The sequence below is a fragment of the Panthera pardus genome, unplaced genomic scaffold (assembly GCF_024362965.1).
Source record: "Panthera pardus isolate Hobbes unplaced genomic scaffold, ASM2436296v1 HiC_scaffold_11, whole genome shotgun sequence".
Lineage (NCBI taxonomy): Eukaryota > Metazoa > Chordata > Mammalia > Carnivora > Felidae > Panthera > Panthera pardus.
In genome coordinates, this window is record NW_026526666.1 from 13,764,578 (window position 1) to 13,783,891 (window position 19,314).

The 19,314-nt window shown below is 44.1% G+C and overlaps 2 protein-coding genes across 2 annotated transcripts in view; both read right to left on the bottom strand.

The window, feature by feature from the left end:
- GNAI3 (G protein subunit alpha i3) overlaps positions 1 to 8,445 on the bottom strand; it is a 38,253-nt gene extending 29,808 nt beyond the window's left edge. The window contains exon 1 of the mRNA XM_019457761.2: positions 8,185 to 8,445. Coding sequence (XP_019313306.1) covers positions 8,185 to 8,302 — 118 coding nt within the window. The 5' untranslated portion in view covers positions 8,303 to 8,445. The remainder of the gene's footprint in view (positions 1 to 8,184) is intronic.
- Positions 8,446 to 9,778: 1,333 nt separating this feature from the next.
- Positions 9,779 to 17,818, bottom strand: GPR61 (G protein-coupled receptor 61). The gene is made up of 4 exons (XM_053891446.1): positions 17,723 to 17,818; positions 14,841 to 15,030; positions 12,370 to 14,599; positions 9,779 to 11,699 (listed from the first exon to the last, which is right to left on the bottom strand). Exon 3 carries the CDS (start codon positions 13,978 to 13,980, stop codon positions 12,625 to 12,627), a length of 1,356 nt encoding a protein of 451 aa, XP_053747421.1. The 5' UTR covers positions 13,981 to 14,599; positions 14,841 to 15,030; positions 17,723 to 17,818; the 3' UTR covers positions 9,779 to 11,699; positions 12,370 to 12,624.
- Positions 17,819 to 19,314: the final 1,496 nt, after the last annotated feature.

The following is a 19,314-nucleotide window of genomic DNA, read 5'->3' on the forward strand; positions in this document are numbered from 1 at the left end:
CTTTCCAGCTTTTTCTCCCACATTCCTCCTATACCAACCCTTCATCCCAGGCAAATCTAACTAGTTGCTCACTCATGTTTCTGAGCCTTTGTATATACTACTCCCTCTGTGTGGATGCACTTCCCTCTAGTCTTTGTCTTAAGAGTTCCTATTTATCCTTCAAGGTCCACCTCAAATGTCGCCTCCTCTAGGAAGACTTCCCTGGCATGTTTCTTTCTCCTCCTCCCAAAATTGGTTACTCCCTCTGTAACCACATTCCACGTATATTACCATGGTTTACTTGTATATCTCTACAACTTTAGCTGCTTAAGAGTTCTATTTCTCATTTATCTCCAGGCTAAAAAAGTACCTGTGCACATAAAAGATGATCTGAGATACCTAATCATAAATAAGCTCATAAATGAGCCTCCTCTGGATAGTGCAACACTAAAAACCAAAAAGTTCAATAAAAAGCAGCCTTGACTAAATGCAATGCAGTGTCCTAGATTAGATCCTGGAGCAGAAAAAGAACATGAGTGGAAAAACTGATGTAATCTAAATAATTATGTAGTTTAGTTAACATTAATGCACCAATACTATGCACTATTGTGCACCAATATTATACATTGTTGACCAACATACCACAGCTATCTAAGATGTCAATATTAACAGGAACCAGGTAAAGAGTATACAAGAACTCTAGGTACTATCTCTGCAACTTTCCTATAAATGCGACATTATTCCGGGGCATCTGGGTGGCTCAATCGGTTAAGCACTTTTCTTCAGTTCAGGTCATGATCTCGCAGTCTGTGAGTTCAAGCCCCGCATCAGGCTCTGTGCTGACAGCTCAGAGCCTGGAGCTTGCTTCAGATTCTGTGTCTCGTTCTCTCTCTGTCCCTCCCCCACTCCCACTCTGTCTCTCTCTCTCTCTCTCTCTCTCTCTCTCTCTCTCAAAAATAAAGGAAAAAAAAATTTTGAAATAAAATGTGACATTATTCCAAAATAAAAAGTTTATTAAAAAAACTTTTAAGTAATCTAGAAAAATCCAAAAAAGTACAAATATTAATGAGAATGTGAATGTGGATTTTAGTTATAACCACAATAAAAAAAATAAAAGGAGAAATATACTTCTCAGAAGCAGAGGGAGGAAGGACATTAGTTTTTAACAACCTGTTATGAACCAAAATACGTGATGATTTAGTAATGCTGAAAAATGGTCTAAGAGATTGGTATTTTTAAACTGAAGTAATTCAGTGTTTAATTTCAAAAGTACATAACTCAACATTGAAATAACTTCCATGGAAAGTTTAAGACTGCACTATCCTAACACATACATCAGAACTACATTATCTATGAAAATCATAATAGTAATTATATCATTACATCAAACAGAACCTTGTTTTGAAGTTAATGATTCCGACATTCTAACTTCAGGAAATGGGGGAATGTTCTATCAAAAGTGTGTCACTTTAAAACAATCCTTCTGTAATTTACAGTAATCTGTAAAACATATTTCCAAGAGCCTGGGCAAAATTCATTTCCATATGACACTATCTATTTAATAAAAAAATATAAAAACTAGAGATATCAATATATGACTACAACAGAAATCCAAACATAGTGTAACATAGTAAGTTCTTGGAATTCAATGGAATACTATTTAATTTTAAAATCCAACCACTGGGGCACCTGGGTGGTTCAGTTAGTTAGGCGTCTGACTTTGGCTCAGGTCATGATCTCATGGCTTGTGGGTTTGAGCCCCATGTTGGGCTCTGTGCTGATAGCTCAGAGCCTGGAACCTGCTTCGGATTCTGTGTCTCTGTCTCTCTCTGCCCCTACCCCACTCTCTCTCTCTCTCTCAAAAATAAATAAACATTAAAAAAATTTTTTTATATCCAACCAATACAGGAAATTATAAGATAACAAGAATCAAACTACCTTGCTAATTAATTTTAAAGAAGTCTGATTTAGGGGTACCTGGGTGGCTCAGTCGCTTAAGCGGCTGTCTTCAGTTCATATCACATTCTCCCGGTCTGTGACTTTGAGCCCCACATTCATGAGTTCAAGCCCCCTATCAGCGCAAAGCCTGCTTCAGATCGTCTGTCTCCCTCTCTCTCTCTCTCTGACCCTCCCCTGCTCACTCTCTCACACTCTCTCTCTCAAAAATAAACATTAAAAAAAAAAAAGTCTGATTTAAATGGTCCCTATATCACAAGAGTAATAAGTGTTAACAGCAGGCCACATAAATAAAAGTAGGAGATACAAGCACAATTTAAATGTAAGAGTGTATGTTTTAATCATGGTGAGACACCTGACTGTATAGCTGTAGATTTATATGAGCAACTAAAGAAATTTTTGAATAATATCTACTTCAAAGTTAAGCAACAAAAATTTTTCAAGATATAAAACACTAACATCATCCAAAAAACTCAGTCTTTTTGTATTAATATTAAAAATATTTACCCATTTGTGAATTAGACTTGGTGACAAAAAGAGGCCTATAACAGCAAAATAGTAACGGAACAATGAACACACTAACGTCTCTACTAGCCCTGAACAAATCTATTAAACTTTTAAGTATCTTCCAAGTCTAACTTGAAAATCAAAAGAAATCCATGTGTAAAGACTATACCCTTCTGAAGCTTGTTTGTAAGATCAACCAGGCCATTAGTCATGTACAACAAGTCAAAACAAATTTGGTCTTTTTGGTCCTTCTTGTTTGGTTCATATCAGATATATTCATTTCTGTTACAACTTAATAGTAGTAAGACATGAAAAATAGGATAGTTCCCTTACATAGAGCACTGTATAAAAACTGGGACAATTAAACAGTGATCCTAACACAATGTTATACAGTTCAAGCAGCTTGAATTACAGATAGGATACAGACGACTGCTAAGCAGGTAACAGGATAGCCCAGGTAGATAAAGGCTTAAAGATAACTCTAACTTGCTAAACACTGAAAAAGAATTTTACCAAAATGAAGACAATTAAAACTGGAGGGGAAATCAATCACTACAACGCTTTTCCTAATATTCTCTTGAAGATTTACATTATGGGCACTTTATGAATTTATGTCTTCCTAAACAGCTTTATTACATTAAACTAATTTCAGTCAAACTCAAGAATAAGAGAAATGACAACAAAAACAGCCCTCCTTATAACTCACTAAAATATTTTATCTGGCCGATAATATTAATATCACAGACAAGAAACCCCTAAGATTGGACCTCATTGTACAGAAAAAGTAAAATGAAGCTCAAAGATTAGGATGAATCCCCAAGTTTCAGTATCTTTGTTCTTTAACCCTACACTACATGGGATCATCTATTTATGAACTCAGTTACCAGTTCAAAGAACTGTCTTTTATTAGTGCTAGTCTATTACATTCTGCTGACTAGAAAACAAGCTTTGAAACAAACTTCAGTTATCTGAACCAATTTAGTGTCCCCTGCTCTATACACTTCTTATGAGACCCATATTTCTATTTTTTGGACTTTACTGCTAATCTTCTAGTTCCTGAGTACTTAAAATATCTTTTCCTCTCTACTTTCCCTGACAAGCCCCATTCTCCAATAAAATAAAACTAAACTAAACATAAGAAGACAGCATGGACAGTTGCAGCAATGATTCAAAGGTTACATGCCTTGTCAAATCTATTAAGTACTAAGACCCTACTCTAAGGTTATCTCTGTACTTACTTCAGAATTAGCATATATAGGGAAGATTACAATATTGTAACTCCTGAAAAGGACCATAATTTCAGGCTGAAGAAGTGATAAATGCATTTAAATAAAAGACACAAGAGACACAAAAAAGTGCTTATAAAAAACTAACCTATTTTTGAAATAGGACTTTTTATTTTTTATGCCAGTTTCTTCTTCTTCTTCTTTTTTTTTTTTTTTGTACTGACACAAGATGCATCCTCACAAGAAATGAAATAACGGTCTATGAATCTTATGCCAAAAAAATGGCAAACATTATAAAGAATACCATCCTATGAGAATCTAATGAAACTATGAAAGTATTACTGTTATTATTAAAGCAAAATGAATGCTACAGATTATAGGTACTAAGGAAATTCAAATTAAGAAGCTAGTGTAACCTAAATTAAAGGAAAAGTTCAGTATTATAACTCTCTAATCATCAAAAAACACTACTTTCAATAATAAGCATATTCAGCCAGTAAATGCAGGTATTTAAATGTGAATAAACTGTATAAGGTTTAAGTGAATTAGATGATTCCAATCCTCTGCATGCAACTTAATTTTTGCCATACCACCCCCAGCAAAATCCTAAAGAACAAAGCATTAATCTCGTTTTGTATAAAACTATTTTCTCAAGATCCGCTAAGGGATCTTGATGTAAATGTAAATCTTTCTTTATATCAAGAAATAAAAATCTAAAGATAACACAAAACTAAATAATTCAATAACTTACAAAACCAAATGATAATATTTAATTTCTTTTACCACAAGTGTTATTTATTAAAATTCCTTGAAGACCTCTGAAAACATAGTATTTGAAAAAATCAAATTAACTGTCTGAAACACCCCTGAAAAAAGTAGCATTTTAAAATGATAAGCTTTCACAGACATTACCATAAAAAACAGAAGTTACCAATATCGAATACTTGCTTGCTAAGGATTTTACATACATTACCTTAGTGCATATTATGAAACAGGCATCATCATCCCCACTTTATATATGTGAAAAATAAGATTCATATAGTTAACTTATATGCTCTGGGTCTCACAACTAGGAAATGAAAGTGGGAATTGAATTCAGTTCTCTGTGACTCTGTAAGCAGTGCTCTTACCCATTCTTACACTAATGCTTCCTAACTTTTGTCACATGATGGCACACACTAAAAATTGTATTTGTAAGCCTTACTAAGGTAAACTGGTGGAGCTTGGTGAAAATAATATATATTTTCCTTAGATCAAACACTTATGACATGAAAAATAAAATGCCAAGTATTACAGATGATATTAAACACTAATTGGCATAATAAAATATTTTCATGTGCCGTGTTTCCAAAGTTTACAGAAGGAATCATACTAAAAATGTTCAAATATCATTTCAACTGTTGTGAAATTTTTAAGTTATGAAAATGACTTAAAGTTTCAAAACTATAAAAAAATTTACAAACAGCACACTTATATGCCATCCTATGCACTGCACTCTGGTTGGGAAGCTTTGCATAATATAATTTGTCTTTCCACAGAATATTATGATTAATTTGGCATTATCAAGATCTTCCCAATAACACACCTAAAGGAAATTCAAATCAAAGGTAATAAAAAAATTTTAACATTCAAGTATTCCTTCCATTGAAGTATAATTCTTCCATTGAAGTATTACTAATTTGGCCCACACCAGGTTCTTAATTTGAATTTCTATAGTACCTATAATCTGTAACATTCTTTTTGATTTAATAATAACAATAATAGCTAGGGGTGCCTGGGTGGCTCAGTTGGTTAAGTGTCTAACTCTTGATTTCGGCTCAGGTCATGAACTCAGTTTAAGGGATCCAGTCCCACGTTGGGCTCCAGGCTGAGCATGGAGCTCTCTTGAGACTCTCTCTCTCCCACTGCCCCTCTTCCGCACTCACACTCCTCTAAAAAAATTTTTTTTAATAAATAATAGCTAATATTCATTGAGCTAATCCTATGTGCCAGGCTGTGTTTCACTTCACATTATCATCATATTTAATGCTCATAGCAGTCCTATGAAGTAGCTCTATTTTCTCCATCTTACAGATGAGGAAACAGAGGCAGAGAAACTGAGTAAGTAACTTCCTTACAATTAGTAAATGGGAACTAGAATTTGAAACAGTTTGACTTCATAGCCCTGGTTGTTAATCACTATACTAAACTACATTCCTCCAGATAGAAAATACCGTAATATTTAATGAACACATATTACATGCCAGGAGAGACAAAAGTAAGTAAATATATCTCAACTTAGATTAAGTTTGACAGTTTCACAGTGATGAAGTAAAAATGACTACATCAAAAGAGGTATTCTACAGAAAAAGAAAAAAAAAGGTATCTGCATACTGTGATGAGTGCATTCTGCTTACAGAAAAGAAGGGAAAACTTTAACTTCTGCTCATAATGATATGCTTCAAGCAAGAGCATCTGTGTCTGCAACCTATTTGAATTTGTTGATTTAACTTGCTCAAGAATATAAAAAAATCTTACTTAAAACAATGAAATTGATAAAAATTAAAAGCAAATGTTTTAGTACTTTGATTTTTACTTCCTGCTTTTGAAGTCCCTAAGTCATCATGTATTTAATGTTTTTAATTAAATGCACTATTTATAAAGTTCTGAACAAAGATTTTTCCAGACATTTGCTTGCCTAAATTCTGCCTGCCAAATCCTGCCATTTGGAAGAAAGCCTCACAGTTTACAACTGTATTACACTAGGCTAATGTCCTAAGGGGATCTCTGATGGCCAATGTAAATCAAAACTTATAAATACACCTTTAATTTCATAACCAATCAATCAATACAGACAACATTAATGCCTTGGGTATAATGGTTTATATTAAGTGTCTAAAAAACCCCAAAGAGCCATGTCCAACATTAGCTGGTTCATGCTAGTTAATAGCGAATATTTAAGGAGCACCTACTATATGCCATGGACCATGCTCATCCACAAAAGATACCTGTTCTATAGAGAGTGGCAGTCTAGAACTACAATTCGAATTCATATGTTTTAAAAAGTCAGACATTGAAACCAAAAGCTCAAGCTCCAATGCATAACTTTCCCCCTAGACCCAAAGAGCTGTTCCCAGTTGTCTGCAATCGACAAACCACTAGATACATTAACATCAAGAGACTAGCATGGGCACCCAGCACATCCTGGAATACAAAATATGCCTTGGGTTATGGTGGTGCATTCTGCCCTCTGGAGCTTTACACCCTGAAAATCTGGCAATTCTCCTAAAGCGACTCATTTTCCTCAAAAACCAATTGTTTTAAAAAGTTCTTTTGTTTACAGAAACCAATACTCCTACTTACTCTTCTCTAAAAGAATTGTAGAAAATACTAATAGTAAAGGAATCATGGCTTAACTTATCAGTAAGCTAATACCAGGGTCTATGACTTACTGAGTCTCTAAAAGCCAGTCTCCAAAATGTTTAAACTAATCGTGCGGAGCAAAATGCATCTGACTGTACCTAAAAACTGCTCAAAATGAATGTCGGGTAAAATAAACAGTAGTTTTCTGAAGCCAGTATTTTTAGTTTGAAGAAACCAAAAAAGATTAAAAAGTTCACCAGAAGTTTGTCACAGCTTTTATACTGTGTCCAATTCCATAATTTATCCTAAGATAACTCCATTCCCACTGCAGTCACCCCTAGCAACTATTCAGCAGCTCCCAAGTATGTAATCTTTTGTCCGCTGTATCTTTTGCCACAAACCTCAAACAAGCCAGTCCTTAAATTTCCTCAGCTCACACCACCTCCCCCCTTTATAATAACAAAGGAAAGAGTTATAAAACCTTAAGGGAGTAAAAATGATAGAAAAAGGTGGAAAAGTATAGACAGCCTCTGTACCCAAGCTCTTTTATATCTGAGAACTTATAATTTTATCTCAACCACACATCTTCACGTTCCAGGATAATCCAGGGTTCCTTCACCCTACCAACAGTTCAAAATGTCCACTCGCTAATAAATGACAGGGCCATTATGTGACCACTCGGTCCCTGCCCCTTTATTTACATTAATCATTCAAGCATCCCAACTACATCCTGTCAAAGTTATCACCACGCTCCAAACTCATAAGCCATTCTACAACCCCAACAAACTCTACCCCGTCTTCTTTGCTATGAACACACTCTAACCCTCTGAAAAACCTTCCCTAATACCAGCTCTTCCTTTATGAGCCTTTCCCATACGCCTAACATGGGTCTCAATGTCCTACTGCCCCACACTCCCAAGCTCTCTTCAGTAAACGCAATTCCAGCACGGAGTCACACCCTCCCTCCAGCCTAATTCCTACAACTCCAAACCCCACCCCCTCCCCTCATCACGCCCTCCAGAGCTTCAGCCACCAACGAACACCCCGCCCCACGGCCGTCACGCCTCCAGATCCCTTCAGGGTCCTTTCCGCCGACTGGGCCCGACCCTCCTCAGGGCTCCCGAGTGCCTAGGCCCTCCCGTGCACCCTGCCAGCTCCGCCCTCAGCCCCTCACCGAGTAGCAGCAGCTTCACTTCTTTGGCCGCTTTCTCCCCGTCCTCCCGCAAGTTGCGGTCGATCATCTTGCTCCGCTCCACCGCCGCCTTGTCCTCGGCGCTCAACGTGCAGCCCATGGCGGCGGCGGGAGAGGGGACAGAGCCCGGGCTCACTCACACACCGCGGAGACTGCGACTCGGCTCGCTGAGACAGCGTCTACTGCTGGGCGGCGGCCCTCTCCGTCAGCTCCCTGAGCGCCCGAAGGAACCGGATATCCGGCGTTTACGACACTTCCGGAAACGCCCCGCGACGGTTACTGCTCAAACCTGTCCAGCTGGGGTAGAGGAGGAGCAACGAAAAGCGGAAGTACGGGGAGAGGGCCGGTGAGGCAGAGCGGCGTTTCCGCGGAGTAGCCAGGTCTGATCGAGCTTCTGTTACGCCGCTCGACCTTAGTGCCTCTTCTCCTTTTCGGCTGCCTTATTTGGATAAATGGAGGAAAACCAGGGACTGGCTTCTCCCGTTCGTGGCACCCTCCTGAGGTCACACAGCAGGCTTTGGATTGGAGGTTGGGGAGGGTCCCAAATTAAGAGGCCACAGCCCGCGCCGGAATTTCTGCTGGGGATTTCTCACTGGTCGGAAAGCCCCTTTGATCTCTGGCTATGGAGACCCGGAGCCCCTTCCCAAGTGTAGGAAACTTTCTCTGCCAGGGTTGTCTCAGCCCGATCTACGGGATGAGAACAAACTGCAGAGCCTGGGGCCCGGCCACGCTTCAAATCTGAGGTCTGTAAGACTGACCATGCCTGGGACCTTAGCGATCCCTTTCTGCCCTCCTTTGGCCCACCGCTTCCTGCTCTCAAAATGTACCTTGGTCCTTGTGCCGTTAGCTACGAGTTGCCAAGTGACTATGTTGGCAAAAGGCCACTTGAAATCGCCAAGATATTCTGTTACCTGAAAGGTAAGCGTGTAGTTCCTCCAAAAAATTTCCATGCCGCCTTTCTCCAATATGAGCCAGTTTTAGTGCCGATAGATGATCCTGCGTTAAGGGGCTTCGGACTTCTACCAAAATCAGTTAGCCTCAGTCCCACACCCCGAAACAAACCAGTGCATCCTGCGAAACTCCTACTAAAATTTCCCGTTGTAGTATCACACAAAAAGGGAAGTTCTAGTAGATTTGTTTCTCAGCTCTCTCATCACCTGAAAATAAATCCACTGCAAAAGCTGGAGACTCAGCCCTTTCACTCCGAATTCTGGGTACTACCGTGAAAGTGGTCCTAAATCACCCTTACTACCAAATAGCTGCACAAATACTCTCATCATACATTCTAGAGAGGAAAACTCTCGTAGTCCCCCAAACTTTCCCCTGGGATTAAAAACTATTTCCTTAATAGAATTTAAACCTCAGAAGATAAGGCCCCACCAGAAAGCTCTCTGTGTTGATGATTCATTAACTGGGGGGATTTCTTGAGAGCCACAATAAACAACTTCATCCACTATAATTCAGTAATACAGGTTCTTCAAAGTTTAAAAAGCCTCCTACTCATTCCCAAATGACTGTTAGAATAAAAGGGATGGCTTTCTCATAATCAATACTTATGGGGGAATAGGGCAAGAGGAAAGGGAAGAAAAACCAATATTTATTGAGTACCTATTTGCCAGGTATGGCTAGGTGCTTCCACATGGTCATCTCTTTTAATCCTCACAACAACCCTGTGAGGTAGGTAATGTTACCCCCATTTTACAGATGAATAAATAGGCTCAGAGAAATTAAGCATCTTTCCCAAGGTCACACAGTGAGTAAGTAGATGTCTGCCTCCAAACTCACCCCTTTTCTACCATGCCACTATAAGATGTTACTTGGGGAGCCCTGATGACACAAGATTTTCATCTAGGCTTGAGGGTTACCCCAACACCACTGGGGTCCAGGAAAAGTGACAGGAAAGTTGTCTCAACCTGTTGATTCTTGAGCTGACTAGAGAAGTCAAATTTGGTCCAGGAACAGCTTGCACAGTCAAGGATTAAATAGCCAACTTTACCAAGCGATCCTGGTGACTAGAAAACAACTGGAAGGTGGTCATGGCAGAAATTGTTGGGAGAATTCTCAGCATAATAGAAGAGAAATTTTTGTTTCCTTCATGATCCACTCAAGCAGGGAAAAATAAATGGCAAATGAACCAGCATGTGTCAAATTCTGTAATAAATGCCAGTGAGATCACAGTGTCAGGAGATTTCAGCCTGAATTAGAGATATCCTTGCACTTAAAATTTTTTTGATATATTTGAAGGAAGGGTTGGAGGGCAAAGTCAAAGGAAAAGGAAAAATAAATTAACAAAATGGCTGCCAGGCAATGTTTAATGTCCTCCCCTCTCCCCATTCCCTCTCCCCACAGCCCCCGTCCCCAACACACACCTTTCCTGTTTCCATTGGACTCACACTGCCACCTGCTGGCAATGCTTAGGGCCTACTAGCTGATCAATGATGTTTGAAGAGGTTTTTTCCTGTTATCTAGGAATGAAGTTCCTCCCTTAACAGGTTTATCTTAAAAGGGAGGAAAGCGAGGAGAACTTGTTTTTCAGTCACAAAAGATTCTCCTTGGTATATATACTATCTAAGGGATTTCCTCAGTGTAATGGGTCCTAGACTAGAGTAAGTCTGGTGGTAGGGAGACAGAAACCTGTAAATTTTCCTAGATCTAAAGGGAGATTTGCTCAGTCTCAGTAAGTAAATTATTTTCCTCAACTAGGGTTTCATTTACAACCTTCACACTTTCCACAGCCCACAGGAAGTTTCCATGTAAGTATCTTGCTGCAGTGGACTGAACTGCAATGTGTTCTTTAATATATTTCTCCAACATTCTTTAGTGTTTTACCAGATATAAATGCTCTGTAAAAATACAAGGTGCCTGATCAAATTAGACTATGAACTCCTCAAAGGCAGTGACTCTGTGTGGGTCCCAGAGAATACTGGGTATTCAACTATTATGTACTGAATTGGACTAAAATAGGAAATGTTGATATCAGTATAACTTTTTATAATAAAAATTATTTATTGGCCATTCAAAGGGCCCACTCCCACCAGCCCATCTTACCCTTTAATGTTCAATGAGTCAGGAATTTGTTCAAATACAGATCAAACCACCCTCTGGTCCTGCCTCAATCCTTTAGTGTTATTTGATTCAACAGAGGGAAGTGGATGGACAGGTAGTCCCAGATGAGTGTCCTGTCCAATTTTCAACTATTCCCCCTGCTTGAAAATACCACCACCAATACCAACCAACAAGTTCCTATAGTCTCAATCAGTAAACAGCTGACCCCAACTCTTGTGCCCTCTCTCCAACCCAGGGCTTCGGGTAGGAGAGAGATTTAAGTCTTTTGTCACTGAAGCTAATTTTGAGAGCGATGAATGGGAGAAGGGAGGCATTTAATGGACCATGGAAACCCCACCCTTCCCATTCCCAACCTTAGTCTCTTGTACCCGATTGTCCAGGGGGCTGGAGGTGGGTCACTGCCATGAGGAGAGAGATCAGGGAGGCCAATCCTAGAAAGGGAAAAAAAAAAAAGATTTACAGTTTTATTGGTCAAGGTGATTATCTGGCCTCTCTGTATCCAACCATCTTAGCCATTCAAATGCTAACCCCCACCTTCAGCCATCCAACTCCCAATCTTTCCACTTCTTCATTCTAAAAAAATGAGGAGAAAGAGCCATCCTGTCATATCCTTGCCTTTGCTGAGATCAAGCCCCAAGTTTGATCTCCCATGTGAAGTAGAGCGACAGAAGAATAGAACAGAAGGGCTCTTCCTCGAGGGTGGGAGAGAGCTACAGTCAGCTTTCCTGCCTTCTACTCTCTGTACCCTGGCTGCTATTTCCCCCTTGCTTCTGGCCAAACTCAGGAAAGGAATAAATCCAGCTGGCCCTCAGGTCTAAAACTAGAAAAAGAGCCATTAACTCAAATGGAAACATTTGGCTGTACTTTATTTCGTTCTTCTTAAACCTAGCAAGGAAAGGAGAAGACAAAGATCATTTTCTTACCTTGCCTGAGTGGAGTTACTGCCCTGGACAATTGCACTGAAAAATGAAATATCCTAAAGGATCCCCAGTTTAACTCCAAACCTGGCCTGCTGCTCTATACCCTCCAACTCCTACGCTTAGAGAGTTTCCCTGCTTCCTGAGGCATGGAAAGTTCACTGGTTGAAAGGCATTATCTCACCTTGGTGACCGTTTATTCTCATTACCATCTCACCAGGTTCCCTCCCCCAGTAGTCAAGGATCAGAGCCATGTCCAAGGCTTTTGCCACACATTCATCCTGTTGGCATTGTTCCTGACCCAGAAAACGCTAAGCAAAAGCTGTGTGCAGAGACCCCAGCCCCAGCCCCTGCTAGCTGGGAAAAGGTGATCCCACAAGATGTTCCTTCAGTCGTCAATGGCCCCAGCCCCATCTCCCTCCAAGTGTCCAGAAGCCCATCAGGATTCCAGTCGAGGTGAGGGGGCGGGCCGGAGGTAGCTGTCCGACATGATGATGTCGCTGGTGAGTTGTTGCTCCAGGAACTCCGAGGTCTCCTCAGCTATCTGGCCTGGAATTCGAAAGTCAACGGCAGGTGGCTCCTGCTTGGGGCTGGGTACGGGTCGGGAAACCCAGGACTCGGAAGGACAACCAGTACCCTGAAGGAACTGCAGGAAGTTCTCCTCAATGGAGCCCTCCCGGCTAGGTAGCCTCAGCTCCTCCTCCGGAGCCGGCTTGAAGAAGCAGACAAACTGCTTGCTGAGCTCGCCCCGGATCTGCCGGTTGAGACATCCATAGAAGAAAGGGTTGGAAGTGAAGCAGAAGTAGCCGATCCAGGTCACCACGTTCTCCACCTGCCCGGTCGAAATGGGCTGAGCACTCAGGGCCACGTAGAGGTGGAAAGAAAAGTAGGGCAACCAACAGAGCAGAAACTGTCCCCCCACAGCTAGGAGGACCACCGCAGCCTTCCCTCCCCCGAACGTCCGGTGCGGAGTGGTCTGGGGAGCCCCCGAGCTGGTGACCATGGTGGAGCGGCTGCTGAGAGACTCGGAGCGTTGCCGGGGCGTCTCCATCCACGTGGGCAGCGGTCCGTGCTGCATGGCAGCCACTCGAGCTACTCGGAACATGCTGCAGTAAACCACAAGGATAAGGAGCAGAGGCAACAAAAAGTAAAGGGCAGCAAAGACCACCACGAAAAGCTGGCAGTAGGCACTGTGGCTCCATTGGAGTGAGCAGCCTGGGGGGGTGCTGGGCGCTCCCTCCTCCCGGGAGACCCTTCCCAACACTGGCACAGAAGCCATGGCCAAGGCTTTCACCCACACACCCACCAGCACAGAGGCCACCAGCCCCAGCGTCATGCGCACCTCGTAGCGCATGGGGTGGACAACGTAATAGTAGCGCTCCACGTTGATGGCCGACACCGAGAGAATGGCCAGGCTAACGAAGCATATGCTCAGGAACAAGTAGAGGCGGCAGGCGACCTCCCCAAAGAGGTCATGGTCAAAGAGGGCAGAGCTGGAGAGCATGGCCAGGGGCATGAGGGTCAGGGCGGCCAACAGGTCCACCAGGCACAGGTGGAAGACGAAGACGAATTTTCGGAGGGCAGGTGTCTTGGCGATAACAGCCATCACAGCGGCGTTGCCAGCCACAGCGATCAAGTCCAGCAGGAGCATGAAGAAGAGGGCCACAGATTCTGAGGCCACGTCCCGCAGCCCCACCTCTGGGACCCCACTGGCAGTAGAGGGACCTGGTGTTTGAGGGACCCTCCCCAGAGTGGAAGAGTTCCCTGATGACTGGGGGATGGGAGAGGACTCCATGGGGCCGGAAGAGGACACCCAGGGCACCTCCCGTCACAGGCCCATCCCCCATCCTAGTCCAGTGACCCTGGGATGGCCAGCCCAGGCCCAGGCTTCCCAATTTGGTGTGTGGGGATAGGGGGGGAGGGCGCCTCCTGCTGGAGCCTCCTGGACAGGCTCTTACCGCCAGCCTCCCAGGTCAGACTGTGAATAGAGAACGGAGGGCTCAGAAGCTCATCTCTCCTTTCTGGAAGATGGTGGCTCTGGTCCACTTTGGTGACATCAAAGAAGCAGGAGATGTGAGAGATGCTGGAGCCTCACTCACTCAACACTCCACCTTCTGAGTGGTCTCGGGCTCCTTGTTTCTTTTCCTTTCCTCTGTTCTCCATACCCTTCTCCCCTCTCAGGGATTGTTATCCAGAGATTCTAAATCCTCTTTCTCCCTCTCCCGGGGTCCCGCTGAGCTCCAGGATAGTGCCCCAGTTTTAAAGTTGCTTATGTAAATTTCCCGATCTCTTGACTCTCCAAATGGCAGGAGCTGTTGGGGAGTAGAAGGGACACAGGATCTGGTTTCCAGTTTCAGGTCTGGGAATTGCTAACTCTGTGACTCTTGTGAACTTCAGTTTCCTCACAAAGACATCTGTAAAATGAAGAGAATAATATCTACTTCACAACTGTGTTTGGAGGGTCCGGTGAGACTTCATAACAATACTACCAATAAGCATAACATTTACGTGGTGCTTTCCACATGCCAAACCCTGTTCTAAAGCACTGTACGTAAATAAACTCATTTTAATCCTCACACAACCTATGAGGTAGATGCTATTCTTATCCCCATTTTGCAATTGATGAAACAGGCCTAGAGAGGGGAAATAACTTACCAAAAGTGGCAAGGTCTGCATGTGTACCCGCAGCCCAAGCACTCGGGCTCCAGGGCCAGTACTCTACCCACCAGACGGTGCCCCCCACGGCGGCTGGAACGCAGTAGGCATTCGATGAATAGTCGTTGAACTTGAACCATCTCTAAAAATGTCTGTCAGTGTTCTGGGGCTCCCATTTGGAAGAGATCACCTGAAAGGGGGAAGGACCTTGCTTTAGTGTCCTGTGACATCACCATCCCCCCAGACACAGAGTTGCCATTTGGGGAGTGTTGAAAAGGAACAGTGAAAACAAAATGTCCCAGCTGGAAGGAAGCTGGGATGTCAGCTCATCCAGCCTCCACTGCCCCCCAAGCCAGAAGGGGTAAGTCACTTGACAGCTGCCCTTCCTCACCCACTCATTAGCTTCTCAAGGCCACTGTGCCCCTGCAGATGGGAGAGGAAATGCTCCCAACCTCGCACTCCCCAGGTCCCAGGTCTCTGATCACTGGAGCACATCCCTGGCCCAGAGTCCTCCTGGTCCTGGACTGTTAGCAGAATCCAGAGTAAGGAGGGAGGAGTAGGTGTCTAAGAGGGGCACAGGGGTGAGAGAGGCTAGGTCACTGTTATCATGGAAATAGGGGAGCATAAAGCAGAGAAGGCAACTGAAGGAAATTGGGAGAGGACGAAGTCTGGGGTTTCAGCGTCCCTCGTTTCTGATCAAAGTGCAGATCAAATGTTTTATGTGTCTCGTTATCCATATTAAGTTTGCATATAATTGAAATAATAATGCAATTATAAATTATTTTCATTTCCATATCCTATTCTTACAGTCTCTCAGTATAATGTGTGAAGGTATGCAAATTAGAGGCAAACTATGGACATGCCAAGTCTGATGGTCTGTCTGTAGACAAGTCACAAGTTCCATGGATCACAGTTTCTTCATCTGTAAAATGGGAAGGTTGAACTGGACGACCGCCAAGATTCCCATATCTGACAACACTTAATGACTCTGTGAGTTCCTGGGCTATAAAGGGCCTTGTGGTTGCTCAATTAAAAAACCCATCGTGGGGCATCTGGGTGGCTCAGTCGTGACTTCGGCTCAGGGCATGATCTCGTGGTTTGTAATTTCGAGCCCTGCATCAGGCTCTGCACTGATGGTGCAGAGCCTGCTTGGGATTCTCTCCCTCCCTCCCTCTCTCTCTCTCTCAAAATAAATAAACTTAAAAAAAAAACAACACATCATTTCTCTGACCGTAATGAAGTGGACCATGTAAGGCAGACAGGCCCCATTCCCTCTCCATAGTTACAGCCTTACAACCACCCTTGGGTTTTGGCATTACCACCAACCTTGCACTAATGCATGCAATAAGTACTCAATATAACTTTGTCAATTATATCAAACTCAAACTTATCTGTTAAATCCCTGCCCCTGAGTACGTACTCCCAAGTACACTCAGTAGATCAACTATGTGTCAGCCAGAGGACTCTGCTTTGGAAAGGGTAACCTGGGCTCCTGGACTTGGGGCAGCCCTAACTTTGGACAACTGCCTAGAGAGATGCCTTTCCCCAGGGATAACAGAAAGCTCGTTTCACAATTAAAATGGCCACATAGGCTCAGGGTCTACAGAGAAGGTGAAGAGAGGGCTCAAAAGTGGAGACATCAGCTTCTCACAAGACAGTCTGACAGGAAAAAATGCAGAGAGCAACGCTAGGGGAGGTGTCCTTGCCCCTTACTCTCCAGGCCGTGACTTCTTCGTCCCTTCCACCTGGGAGTGGGGCCCAGAAGATGTGGCTCTGAGGCCTTGGGAGCTGAAGGATAGGCCTCCCGTGTTTGCATGGACATCAAGAGTCTGCCAGCAAGGTGCACCCAGGGTCCCAGACTGAGGGAAGCAGACATGGTATCCACGTGGAGATGGAGGGGAGTCTGTACAGCCATGATGGAGCCCTAGGCAAGAAGGTATTGGACGTTTCTCGTTTCCATAGCCCCCTCGGCCTTGCCGGTATCTCCACACTGACTCCTAAATACCAGGATTCCAATTTACCTCCTAACAGATGGACCAACATTCCTGCTCCCCAGCACCCTTCTCACTGATGGGGGGGGGGGGGGGCGTTGGGGATGAGAAGGTTGTGCATGACGGTGTCAGAGGGGAAGCCCAGAGAGCCTCACTCCACCCCTAGCTCACATCATCATGCCTTCTCACATGCTCTCGTCTTCCCACTGCTTCCTTCCAGCAAGCCCTCCCTCACCTCCAGCACCTCTCAGTACCTGGCAGGCTTTGCCACCACAGGGGCTAAAGTCTGGTCTCCCAGCAAGGGCATGGTCAAGTTACAAATATCCTTGTTTCAGGATGCAAGATGTGCATAAGTGCCGAGCCCAAGGCCACAGAGGTGTCGTTGGGATTCGCATGCACCTGTTTCCCAAATACAGAGCTTCCACCTCAAGAACCCGAGCCCAGCCTTTCTTCAGACAAGAGCATGCCCCCTCGTAAGCCAGGGGAGATTTCCAGGGGGCTACCACATCTCTCCCCAGCAGAGTTGCCCACGCCCAGGACACAGAGTTGCCCATGAGCGTAGATATCAAGGGACCCACTCCAAGGATGTGGGGTACCCATCTCTATGACATGGAGCAAGACAGATGGGGAACCCTGTCTGCCCGTGGGATGTGGGTACTCCCGCTGGCAGGAGATCAACCCCCATCTCTAGGCTTCAGACATGCCCACACCCCAATACTGCCTTTGAGATACCTGGGAGCCCATCCCTTGACAAAACTGCCCACTATAAGGTAGGGTGGGCTGGGTGGGCTGGTCCCTGGGACACAGAGCTACCCTCCTGCAGAGTACCTCAGCACTCACCATCAGGCCATTGGACCGGCCCCCATTCCTGGCCTAGTCGGCAACTCCTACCTTTGCTGAGCAGCTCCCGGCTCCCATGTGATAGCTCCTCTCAGCTGATGCTTCTCCAAGGCTGCTGAAGCCTGAACCACTGCAGTGAGCAGTGAGAGGCAGCCGGCAGAGCAAGATGCTCCACGAGCTTCTGGGTCCTAATGGCCTCCTGCTTCCCACCCAGCCCCTTGGAGCCACTTCTGAAGCAAGGAGCCAGGCACCAGTGCCCCCAGGGAAGACACCCAGGGGTGGTTCCAATCCTCCTCACTTCTCTCAGGCTGCTGGACTGGCATCTCAAAACTCTAGTGGGACTAAGTGACCGTAGGCAGGGGAGACACTCCTGGCCAGCTTGATGAAGTATAAAGGGTATTTAGCATCAGAAAAATCCATTTTGTATTTTTTTTAATACAATTTATTGTCAAGTTAGCTAACAGACAGTGTTTATAGTGTATTCTTGGCTTCGGGAGTTGATTCCCATGATTCATTGCTTGCATACAACACCCAGTGCTCATAGAAAATCCAGGTTTAAGGCCTGGCTCTGGCACTTACTAGTTGTATGACCTTGGGCAAGTCACTTGCCATTCCCAGCCATAGATTTCTTATCTGTTCAAAGAGAATATAGGAGAGATGATCCTGAGGCTCCTGACAGCCGTGCTTCCGTGTGACATTAGAACAAAGATGCCCTTATAGCAGGCCAGTTAGTGCAGACACAGGGTGCCGGGGTTAGGCCTGGCAGCGGCCAAGACTTCAGGGTCTGGCTTCTTTGGCAGATACCAAATATGTACAAAGGATAGGTTTAGGAGTGACATTCAATTTTGTTTTCAATTTTTTTTTTTTTTGAGAGAAAGAGAGAGAGACAGAGCAAGAGCAGAGGAGGGGCAGAGAGAGAGGGAGACACAGAATCAGAAGCAGGCTCCAGGCTCTGAGCCCTCAGCACAGAGCCCAATGCGGGGGCTCGAACTCACGGACCATGAGATCATGACCCAAGCTGAAGTCGGACACTCAAACGACTGAGCCACCCAGGCGCCCCAGACATTCAGTTTTGAAGGGGAGCTAAAGGCCTTGTCCTAACCCTGCATTTGTCCCTCAAACAGGCAAATTACCATTGTTTTCTTAGATTGTAAATTTCTTTGGTGTGGGCTGTGAAAACTTATGGGGATGGGGGGGGGGGTGGGATCCACAATGCTTCTCCCTGAAGATAAAGCGGGCACCAGGGACTAGGGAAGGCTCAGGTTAATCTGGATTTATAGGACTGGACTGAGCTGGGGTACATTATCCATGGAGGGTCCAAGGCCATGTTGTTAAACCTTTGCAGGTGAGATGGAGAAGGTTGGCTTCCCACTATGAAGAAGCGATCACTTCCCTTAGGTATATGACTGACACCCAAGGATAGGATCCTAATATTGCAGAGCTCTAAGACATCCTACAGGACAAAGCATCCATGTTTCTGAGGCCCAGAGAGGTGAAGAGATTGTCCAAAGCCACACATGGCAGAGACATGAGATCGGACCAGGAATTCAGACAGGATAACCTACTCCAGAGCCCTCTGCCCAGAGACTTGCTTATCCAGAAATTCCTTTTTGTCCTCAAAAGGGAAGAAAGAGAGTTCTGGA

Bases quoted from the DNA above. Each gene is read 5' to 3' on its own strand.
- GPR61 (XM_053891446.1), bottom strand. From the start codon at position 13,980: ATGGAGTCCTCTCCCATCCCCCAGTCATCAGGGAACTCTTCCACTCTG.